Source organism: Silene latifolia, chromosome 8, assembly GCF_048544455.1.
Source record: "Silene latifolia isolate original U9 population chromosome 8, ASM4854445v1, whole genome shotgun sequence".
NCBI classification, from domain to species: Eukaryota; Viridiplantae; Streptophyta; class Magnoliopsida; order Caryophyllales; family Caryophyllaceae; genus Silene; species Silene latifolia.
In genome coordinates this window covers 2996269-3008656 of record NC_133533.1, presented here as the reverse complement: position 1 = coordinate 3008656, position 12388 = coordinate 2996269, and the positions used below count along the sequence as shown (strand labels likewise).

The 12388-nt window shown below is 38.1% G+C and overlaps 1 protein-coding gene across 1 annotated transcript; it reads left to right on the top strand.

Annotated features, from left to right (window-relative positions):
• The first annotated feature begins 213 nt into the window (after positions 1-213).
• Positions 214-2045, top strand: LOC141597532 (uncharacterized). Its single transcript, XM_074417998.1, has 2 exons — positions 214-1978; positions 2032-2045. Exons 1-2 carry the CDS (start codon positions 214-216, stop codon positions 2043-2045), a joined length of 1779 nt encoding a protein of 592 aa, XP_074274099.1.
• Positions 2046-12388: the final 10343 nt, after the last annotated feature.

The window sequence follows — 12388 nt, the reverse complement described above, 5'->3', positions numbered from 1 at the left end:
CTTAATTGATTATTTTCATATGCATATAAGGCTATATATCATACTGTATGACTAGATGATGTGGAATAATTTTAATTAATTTTGTTAAACTCAGTTGTTGTTTATACATATGGATTGAAGCATATCCTTACAATTTTCTTCTTCTCTGAACCGGTGATCAATGATTGCAATTAAGAGTGACTTTATTTGGTTTATTTTCACTTGTTACAGAAGATGAATGACTTTAGTTTGAGTGAGATGGAAATGAACATGTCTTTCACCGACTTGCTAAATAGGGCCCAAATGAGCGAGAATTATGGAGAAGATACCAGTTTAGGGGTTGGTTTAAATGTTGTGAATGAACCTATTGTGTCACTTGAGGTGCCTCTAAATGAGATTGATTATGACGAGAATGGTAGTGACATAGATGATGATGAGATAATTGATGCTAGAACTAAACACAAGAAGAATGAAATGCTGGAAAAAGAATCTCAACATGAACTTGAAAGGTTGGGTGAACAACTTCAAAGGGATAATGTAAGATATGATATAGATAGTGATTATGATGATGAATTTGACGTACATAGTCCTACAGCATCATCGGATGAAGATGAATATGGGTATTTGACTACACCAGCTTGTACTAGGCAGGATACTAAATCTCAAAAAGCAAAAGTCAATAGCCTTGACTGGATTGACACTACATTCTCTGTGGAACAAAAATTTGAAAATGCTGTAGAATTTAGGAAGGAAATTATTGATTATTGTGCGAGGAATGGTGTGGATGTTAAGTATACAAAAAATCATAAAAACAAGGTGGGTGTTAGATGTAAAGATGATAATTGTAAGTGGAAAATATGGGCTTCAATTCCGAAAAATAAGCGGCATTTTGAAGTGAAGACCTATCATGGCGTTCATTCTTGTGGAAGAAAGAATAAAGTAAAGAAAATTACGTATAAATGGATTCCGAGACATTATTTAAGTAAGTTCAAATCAAATCCTTATATGAAGCTTCAAGAGATAACTGATTCGGTATGGAATGAACATGGGCTCAAAGTGTCAGTGCATATGGCTTTTAGAGCTAAAAAATGTGCTCTTAATTTAATTGTTGGGGAATATAAAGAGCAGTACGGTATGCTCAACTCTTATGCTGCTGAAATTTATCGGTCTGATCACAATAATACTATCAAGTTTCAATTGAATGCCAACGTTTTTCATAGAATGTATATATGTTTTGCGACACTTAAGGAGGGTTTTCTTGCTGGTTGTAGACCATTTATTTCTATAGATGGATGTTGGTTTAAAGGCCCATATGGGGGACAATTGTTGGTGGCCGTAGGGAGAGATGAGAACAACCAGATGTTTCCAATTGCATGGGCCGTAGTCGATGTGGAGAATACTGAGTCTTGGAGCTGGTTTCTACAATTGTTAGCTGAAGATCTGCAGACATCTGATGGCGCTGGTTACACTGTAATGTCCGATCAACAAAAAGGTCTATTGAAAGCAGTTGCTGAAATGTGGCCACAAGCTGAACAAAGAGTGTGTGCAAGACATGTGTATATGAATTTTAGAGAGGTTTTTGGTGGAGGACAAGAGTATAGGATGCACTTTTGGAAAATTGCAAAAAGCACAACCCCGAATGAATTTAAGGAAAATGTTGACAAATTGCATGCCATCAGCCCTGAAGCTGCTGCCAATCTAATGGGGAGAAATTATGAAAAATGGTGTAGAGCTTTCTATACCCCACAATGCCAATGTGATGCCGTTGATAATAATATGAGCGAGGTTTTTAATGCTTTCATTCTAAACTCAAGGCATAAACCTATTATAACAATGCTTGAAGATATACGAGAGTCCATTATGGAAAGGCTGCACAAAAAGAGAGATTTTATTCGTTCAAAAAACTTGGCCATATGTCCTAGAGCTCAAGAACAGTTAGAAAAGGCAAAAATCGCTGCTCGGGGGTGGAATGCCGCTTTTGGTGGCAGATTTACCATTGGTGTGAGAGAAGGAGCCACACAAGTAAGATATGTTGTTGATTTGTTAAACAAGACTTGTTCTTGTAATGCTTGGCAATTAAATGGGATTCCATGTAATCATACTGTTGCTGCAATATGGCATAATAAAGAGAGACCTAAAGCATATGTTGCCGAGTGTTATAGGAAGAGTATGTATCTAAAGGCTTATGACTATCTTATGGAGCCCCTAAATGGTACAAAAGAATGGCCTACTTCACAACAACCACCAATAATAGCTCATATGCTGAAGAAAGTAAGGGTTGGCAGGCCGAAAAAAGCAAGGAGGCCTGGACCCGGAGACAATTTAAGCAAGTCTAAAAAAAGCCGAGTAGGTACTACTTGCAATTGCTCTATATGTGGTCTACCTGGTCATAATATAAGGGGTTGCAAACTAGCTCGGACAAAGCAAGCTACATCAAAAAAATACAATGGCATAAGTGAAGAAAACATCCAAGGTGAGCCATCCTCTTATGAAAGCTAACCAACAAATCCACCGATGCATAATAGGGGGTTTGGCATGTACACTTACCCAAATGGATTTCAAAGACTCGGAAATGTAAGAAAACGCCCATGTACTGTCTATATTTTTTCTCACATGTTATACTTTAGGTAATAACTCTTTTTTTGTTAGATGAGTACAAGGAGCGAAAGTTGTGTTCAAGATACAAATGTGCATCAGCATCATCCGCAGAGACTTGAAGGAGCTAGTCAGGTAATACATCTTATTTAAAATGGGCATGTGAAACGATTACATAATTTTGAGATTGGATTTGTTATTTTGATACTTTCAAATTTATTTGGGTATTTCATTGCTATAATTGATCAGCTTAGTTTGTGCTAACAGATTGTAAATATGATTTACTAAAAAGACTAGTCATCCATTTCCCATTTACATTCATATAACCAGTGGTTTGGAAATCATGTAATCACAGGTTAGACGAGTAGCATATTATTCCGATTTTGAAGGTGAACAAACTTTACGTGGCATCACCCAATACAAGGACCTGACTCATATATTCAGTCTCAAACGAGCTCTAAATCTAATGATGTATCGTGTTTTGTTGATTCAAGGGGAAGACAATGGGTTACAAGCAACACTTTGCAGGTAGTGTACGATTATATCGTGCCTATGGCTTATAATATCATCTTGTTGATATGACATGGTCTTTATAAGCATTTTGGCCCATTTTTACATCTTACGAAATGCTTTCTAGAGAACTTCTTCTATTCATGTTTCAAATATTAAATGATACCCTTTGTTTTTCAGAGTTGGGCTCGAAAATGACTTGAAAAGAGTGTGTGAACGAGTGAAGAACAAGCTGACTGCAGCAAGTGGAGTACGATACAAGTTAGCGAGGAATTTAGATGTGTTATGCAATGATTGCCATTTTAGACGATAAATTGTAATGAAGTGAAATTTTGACATTTTTAGTCAATTTGCTATGTTACTGAGACTTACGAGATATTAATGAAATAAATGGGTGTGCATTGCCCTTATCAATTTTGATGTTATGATAATGGATATTTGTTGTTAAAGTTTATTTTAACAGTAAAAGTTAAGTTTGGTACGCTCATGGAAGACGGGATTTTGGGCTAAGTGTATTATGGATGATTGTCACAAAACAACCGCATAGGAGAAGTTAAATTAACACCCAAACTTGCAAGAAGATCCTTTAGCCACTTGAGCTCACAAGCAAGTGCAGCCATGGACCGGTATTCAGCTTCAGCTGAGGAAAGCGAGACAGTATGTTGTTTTTTCGTTTTCCAAGAGACAGTGAGTCCCCTAAAAAAACAAACCAACTTTGTGATGAGCGAGCGACGAGTTAAGGGACATTTACCCCAATCGAGTCACACCAACCCGACATCGATAGTTGGCTATCGATCGTAGCAAGACACCTTGACCGGGACTTCCTTTCAAGTAACGCACTACTCGTAAGGCGACTTCCATGTGTGCCCTCGCGGATTATTTAGAATTTGAGAGAGTACATGTACCGAGAAAGACAAGTCGGGTCGAGTGATCGCTAAGTACACAAGACGGCCAACCAGGCGACGATAGCGCTCGGGCTCGGTTAAGAATGCGCTTTCAATAGTAACGAGCTGGTGATCGGTCTCCATAGGAGTAGAAGCAGGTTTGGCACCTAAGAGGCCGACCTCACTAATAATGTCTAGTGTATATTTCCGTTGGTTAAGAAAAATTCCTTCAGCACTGTAACACCCCGTAAATTTGAAGACTTTTATTATATTTTAAAAGTAATATTTTAATCTATTTTAATTTAATATTAATTTATTTGAAATAAAATTTATTTGATAAAATATAATCTTATTTTATATTGAAGAAATGTAATTATTTTTGATAGTTTATAAATGTTTAAAAGTAATTCAAACTATATTTAAACCTTTTACTTTGATAGAATAAATTTCTGATAAAAGTCGTAATATTGGGATTTTCCCATTTCTTACGGTCGTTGGGTAAACGAGTTTGGATATTGGGCAAATGAGTACTTAATCTTTTAGTAAAATCGTGTTTAAGAACTTTAATATTCTCGGAAATTGCGTTCGACGAATATTTCTAATTACCGTCGAAACAAACCCAAAACGTAAACAATTGACCCAACCTCCCCATGCCCTCTTTGGACCGGCCACCTCCCCCTCCATATGCCTCCTCTTTCAATTTTCATTTCCTCCATAATTCACTCTCTCTCCTCCTTCTCTCAAACACCAAATTCCTCTCAAAATAACCTCCTTACAATCCCTAAAACCATCATAAATCCTTCATTTCTCCACCAATTTGCATAAAACTTATATATTTGGAATCTTCTCTTCAATCCTCATCTACTAGTAAGCTTTATTTTCATTTCCCCCAATTTCGTTTTGGGTCTTATCTTTTAGAGTTTTGAATTTAGGACTAATTTATGTGTTTTTTTTGTTCTTATAGGTGAAGAATATGAAGATGAGTTAGGAGACTCATATATTGTGGAAGATGATGCATAATTTTGGGTTTTAGAAGCTTTCTCAAGTTATTACTTGTCTCTTTGCTAGCTTAAGGTAACTATTCCGAGTTACTCGACGATTTAATGTCACATTATTGTTGTTTATGATGTGTTGGATGCTTATGTGATTAATAACATGTTAACTTTAATTTTCACATGAATTGTTGTTGTTAAAGTTTGTTAAATATGTTGTTTTTCACATGTTTAAGTATTGAAACGAAATGGGTATTGTTGATTGTTGCTTGAGACGGTATTAAATTGAGCTTGAAACGGATTTTGGTAGGAAAAAGGAAAAAGAGCGGAAAAACCGCCCAAAACAGCCCGAAAAGGGGCGCGGTTCAGGGCCCGGTTCAGGCCGGTTCAGGCCCGGTTCATGGCCCGTTGTGTGGGTCGGGTCTTGGGTCTAATGTTTGATGTTTTGGGTCTTTTGTTTGCGTATTTATGTATTTTGGTATTTTTGGCATGTGGGTAATCATTATTATGCGAGAATTTAATTGAATTGGATATTTTGTAAGTTGGAATATATTTCCTTATGTTGATAGTTTTTCACATGATAGAAATTGGAAATGGCATGAGAATGATATTGTGATGAATTTTGTGATTTGGGCCAAAGTAGGCCAAGACTCTGAGCTGGGCCAGATTGACCGAACGAGTTTGGTCAAACTAGGTTTAAACCGGTCAGCCTCGATTTGACCGATGACCCGTCGCGGGACTAGGGTCGAGGATTTGTCTTTGAGTATGATTGTCTTTTCACATATTGGTTGTTGGATGCTTTGGATGCTATGCTTGAGTCTTGTTGTCTCTTTGCCATTTTAGCTTGTTCTCATGGATTATGGTACTGTTGGTTAGCTGGAATTTGGATTATTATTGATATTGGAGATATTGTTGGATTGTCAGCTGAATATGCTCTTGTGTAGCCTTTCATATGTTAGGGTGTGTATGATCATTTTTGTGTGCAAGTTTGGACTCTTTGCCCCTCTTATGGTTAAGTGGGTGTCCTACTTGTCTTGTGTGGTGTCTGTATCTTAGACCATCGTCATAGATAGGCCCTTATAGTCTTTGACGAGTGTATGTTCACCGCTTAATAGCCTTTGTGTCTTAGTTTGGTGGGTTTATATCCAAGTTAGGGCATGACTTCCTGACGTACTCTTAGAAGTATGTAGTCAGCTTAAGTACTAGTCAACCCTTTGGTGGACTCCTTAGGGGTACCCATGTGTTGTTATCATGGATCTTGGATGCGGTAGTTTTCCGCATGTCGCTAGGTCTGCGCAGGTTTAGGACTAGGGTGTTTACCTTACCTCGTGGTATAGACTCGAGTTACAGAGTGACTATTGACTGTCCTAAGAACTTATGCCTGTCTCTAGATATATTGTCCTTTCTTGTTTGATGATCCTATGAGTCGTAGAAGGTGAGATGCAAGCCAGCTACGGTTGATAGGGTTTGGATTCCTGGATGTTATGTGATTCACATGATAGTGTAGTATGAGTCAGTCTAGTATTCACATGCTAGGACTATGTGTTGTTTATATTGCTCTTCACATGATAAGCACGATTGTCTACCATCTATATGCTAAGGCTATGTGTTATTCATATTCATATTCTTATGTTTACATGTTATATTAATTATGACATTTCGTGGCTGGGAGAACTCGGAGTTACTCCCCACTGACTGTGGCTTTCGTATTTGTATAAAATGCGATTGACAGGTAGGTGATGCATATATGGGGTACATGGACGAGCTAGCGAGCAAAGTAACCTTGGGACCTAGATTGGCTTTATTTTATTGTGACCCTTAAACACTTTTTATGTCATAAACTTTTTAGGGACATATGTCTCCCTTTTTCACATTTGGGTTGTATAACTTTGTTTCGTGACTTTAGCGATGTTTTATTTATGAGATTTATTTTAGACCTTGAATTTTTGACACCTTCCCATTTGGATATTTTTATAACAGGTTCAGGTTTTAAAAATTACAGGTTTTTACCCAAATGAACCTATTACAAACATATCCATGCAGTTTTTATCTAGAATTATGTGTTTACTTTTCCGCAATGAATGAGGGTGTCACAAGCACTGCGCGCAACTTCAATACTGAGAAAATACTTCAAGGGACCCAAATCTTTCATCTTTAAGCAACGATTTAAATGACTCTTAAAATCTCGAATGGCCGAGCTATCATTACCCGCAATAACTAGGTCATCCACATAAATTAAAACATGTAAACGAACCTTGTTATGGGAATAAGTGAAGAGAGAATAGTCATAATAGGATTGACAAAAACCATATTCACGTAATGCTCTAGCTAGTTTAGCAAACCAACAACGCGGGGCTTGATGGAGTCCGTATAAAGATTTTTTAAGACGACAAACTTTCCCATCGTTACCACGACTAAAACCCGGAGGAAGCTTCATGTATACTTCTTCGTTCAAATCACCATGCAAGAAGGCGTTGTGCACATCCATTTGATGTAACTCCCAATTTTTGACGAAGGCAACGTCAAGCAACGTACGAATGGTGACCATTTTAACCACGGGAGCAAATGTCTCCCCATAATCAAGACCTTCCACTTGGTTATTACCAAATACAACGAGGCGAGCTTTCAACCTTTCAACGGACCCATCTGATTTATACTTAATTTTATAGACCCAACGACAACCCAAAGCTTTCTTCTCTGGTGGTAAGTCAGCGAGCTCCCATGTCCCATTAGTTTCAAGGGCATCAATTTCTTCTTGCATAGCCCGACACCACCCCTCATCACGAACTGCAATTTTAAAGGACGGAGGTACAACCCCGACGGTTATAGCTGCGAGAAAAGTTCGATGTCGACTAGAGAATTTATTACAATTTACATAATTAGCGATGGAGTAGGGAGTACCTGAGGGCGATGAAGGTGAATCTGGTGAACTTGATGGAGATGGACTGTTTGTTGTGTCGAGAATATAACCGCTCAGGCGATAATTAGGAAATTTCGATCTATGACCCGGCCAAGGTCAACATGAGGCACACGAAGCTTCGGTGAGGCTTCGTTCATTAACCGGGGAAGTAATGTCAACATGGGCCTCGATTGCGGGTGTTTCTTCGACCCTCTCATGTAGTCATTCAGACACTGTCACGGAATAGAGGAGTCGACGGTATATGGCTCGTCGAGGTGGATGGGGACCGAGTCGACGGGGAAGACCCACCGAATGCATCATCGGTGAGAGAAGAGGAGAGTCCACGGAGGGCAGTGATGTCACCCATCTCAAAGAAAAGGAAAAGAATCCTCATAAAAAATGACATCACGAGAAATAATAATTTTGTCGGAATCAATATGATACACTCTCCATCCTTTCTCGTTGTGTGGATAGCCCAAAAATACGCATTTATGACTCCTTGGTTCAAATTTATCACCTTGAGTTTTCTGATTATGGACGAAACAGAGGCACCCAAATACTCTCAAATTCGTATAAGACGGCTGAACTCCAAACAAAATTTCATAGGGAGTTTTGTGATGAAGAATGGTCAAAGGTATACGATTAATTAAATGGGCAGCTGTAAAAACACACTCACCCCAAAACTTTTTTAGAAGATGACCTTGAAATAGTAAGGCCCGTGCCACATTAAGAATGTGACGATGCTTACGTTCAACACGCCCATTTTGTTGAGGCGTGCCTACGCAAGACGTTTGAAATTGTATACCATTCTGCAAAAAATATTCGACCATATGATTAAACGCATTTCCATTATCACTGCGCACTACCTTCACCTGTTTAGAAAATTGAGTCTGAACCATTGACAAAAAATGCATAAATAGACTCGTAACCTCTGTTTTGGCAAGCAATAAATATACCCAGACGGAGCGTGAACAGTCATCCACGATGGTCAAAAAATATTTGGCACCACAGGTAGAAGGAGTACGATAAGGCCCCCAAAGATCGCAATGTATCAATTGAAAAATCTCAGAAACAATGTTATCGCTAGAATGAAAACTAGAGCGAGTTTGTTTGGCAATATGGCATACATCACACACCACACTATGCTTAAAATAAATAGTACGAGATAAAAGAATAAATTTAACCGCATTATCCCCTGGATGATCGAGTCGACGGTGCCACAAGTTATACTCCCCAGCCGTGCCAACTGTATTCACCGAGGAGGGTGGGTTTATTGAAGAAAGCAAAAACACTCCATCATTTAGTTCACCGGCTCCAATCATCGTCCTCGTAGAACGGTCCTGTATGAGACAATGATCTTTAGTAAATTGTAATACATAGTCAGAATCAGCCATTAATTGCGAGACAGAAAACAAATTACAAGTTAAATGAGTAATGAATAAAACGCGATGAAGAGTTATTGTGTTGTTAACGCAAACGGTACCCATCTTGGATGCGAAAATTTGCTTCCCGTTAGGTAAACCCACTGCCCGTGGGGGAATGACTATGGTGTCCGTAAATAAAGATATATCACCTGTTACATGATTAGAGGCACCCGTGTCTATTATCCAAGAAATACACGTACCAGACAACCGATCAGAGGAAGCAAGTGAAGTAGTCGTATGAACCATATTAGCATGGACTCTAGCAACGCCTGATTTAGGCATGTTGATGAATTGGAGCAGAGAAAAAAAAAATTAGAGTTTGAGAAAGAATACTTGGCTCGATACCATATTAAACAGAGAGATAGAGACAGAGAAATGGAGACTGTAATTCTTGTTTCTTATTGATCAATATTGCAAATCAATAAATAGTACAAGCAAGAGCCTATTTTTTGGGATCATATCCCGAGAATAAGGAAGAAATATATAGACTAAAGAATAGCTAACAATAGGATAATATACAGCAAATCAATTAGACGATATTTCAGCCAAAATATCACGCCTAAAATATTGTCTAACATAATTACAAAAATACCCTTCTACCATATTGAATTTTCACAAAAACCCATATGCTTCCTCGATTCTCTCTTCATCTATACTCTCGCCTCTTACCTTCGTTTCATCGTATCTTTGACCTTAATCTCTAAATTAATTTGACGTCGCCAACAATAATGTCTAAAGGATCAAGCTAAACAACAAGTCTCTATTTTTAATTCATGTATTAATATAATTTGTGTATTTGGTAGTTAGATTTTTCATTATTATTACCGATTGACCTAAGAGCGAGATTTCCTAAGCAATTTTCTTCTTGATTCACATCGATCATGGACTGATTCTCCTAGTTCTTCCCCAATTCAAACTTGTTACAATGAAAACTGACACGGATAACCTTTAAAGCGGATCGATGAGACACAGTAACCTAGACGGGTGCATAATTGGTCACACACACACATAACTATCTCCATTGCCTGTAAAGACCCTCCTTATTAGCAGTTTAGCGCCCAACTCTTGTCGAAACAATGGCATTACGCAAAGGCGCAGTTCATGATGAAGTCGAAGTAATTAACAATGCTTTGATGCTAGACAAAGGGTCAAAAATGATTAATGAATCTTTGTCGCCGATAATGAGACGACAAAGATGACACAAAAATGATCTGATGACACAAAAGTGATCTGAGATCATGAAGAATGAGATTCATGAGCAAACTTAGGGTTTCATCGCCCGACTTAATTACAAAAATACCCTTCTTGATTCACATCGATCATGCGACGACAAAGATCACACAAAAATGATCTGATGTTTGCCTTGCAGAAGAAATATATCACGACAAAAACATCATCTATACTGCAGTACTCTCTATTCTAGAAGTTTTCCGACTGAGCAATCTATACAATCATATACAGTCGGCACATTACTATTATCAGTATGGCATACAAAAAGACTCAATGCCTGTTGCGTGGGACTGTACAGTTTCTACATATTATTATTGAAGTTTTCCGACTGAGCAATCTAACGACGTCTAAGAGCAAAGCAAGCTACATAGTTCTTCCAACCTTGCTACTTTGAAAGCCTCCCGAGTTGTAGTTCCAAGGCAGAATTCTCAGACTTGTCCTTTTTCAAACATGTCAACTGTTTGCCCTCCGCTTTGAATTGTCTGCCATCAGAATACACAGCATTAGCAATGACAACACCACCATACATCCAAACTCAACAATGCACGAAGCAACATGAAGGTTCAGATTCAAGAATTTAAGGAATAAACTAATCCATGTTTTATTAATATATTATTAAGGAAAAAAAATTTCATGTTGAACAATTGGTAAACTAATTAATACAAGTTGGGTTGTACTCATACAACTCATCGGCTAACTGACAATCTGGGAGCGAGTTGACGCAGGCGCATCGACGACAGAGCAAAGAATAATAGAACAAATATTCCTCCTTCAACATTATCTTCAGCTCTAAGTAGTGTAAACACATACTTAAGCCAAGTTATCAATGTATGTAAAAGCTCACAAAACTCGAAACATTAGGTAATAACACTTGCTTCAATTACACTAATCACAGATAAAAGTACATACCTGAACCCGAGCAAACATCATAATCAAAACCACGATGAAGACTGTAATGGATGGTTGCAGTTGCAGGCGTCGTGGGGAAGGCGGAGAAGGCTGAGAACCTGAGTAGGAATGATTGTCACCTACGTCACCGCCTCGAACCGCTGCACTCGAATCTAAACCGTTCTTTGAACTCGAATCGAACCATCATCATCACCGACCAAGAACCCAGTTTGCAGATGTCGATACTCGGCCGGAAAGGGTTTATCTTCATAACTCTGCCAACAACAATAATATGTACTACAGTCAACTGATGCATAGCTAGTAACTTGCAATTCAATTCAATTCAACAATCACAGATAAAATTACATACCTGAACACGAGTAAACATCATAATCAGAACAACGATGAAGACTGTATAGGATGGTTGCGGGCGCAGCGTCGTGGGGAAGGTCGAAACGTGAGTAAGAACGATTGTCACCTATGTCCCAAGAATCATTTCTTTGAACTATGAATCTGAACTGTCACTGTCACCGACCAAGAACCCAATTTGCTGATGTCGATACTCGGCCAACCCAGTTTGCAGATGTCGATACTCGACCGGTAAGGATTTATCTTCATAACCCTGCCAACAACAATAATTTCAATGAGTCTCACTGTTGCTTGTTTTCAGCTATAAGTAATCTAATCTCTCTATAGTTCTGACTTAAATGTAAACATTACCAATCAGATTCAAGAATATAACATCTTTTCTTGTAACGGACCAAAGGCTAGATCACAATCGAAATCATGGGTATTAAATTTATGCTTTCTCGATCGAGAGTTAATTAACATGAAGTTCATTTTCAAGAATATAAGGAATAAACTAATCCATGTATTATTGTCCCGCCCATCGAGCAAAACACAGAGCATTACAGATAAAGGTAAAGGTATCTCAATGAACAGATCAATGTCGATAACGAACCAAGACTAACTAAAGACTACTTTTAT

Excerpts from the sequence above, each read along its gene's own strand:
- LOC141597532 (XM_074417998.1), top strand. The coding sequence starts at position 214 with ATGAATGACTTTAGTTTGAGTGAGATGGAAATGAACATGTCTTTCACC.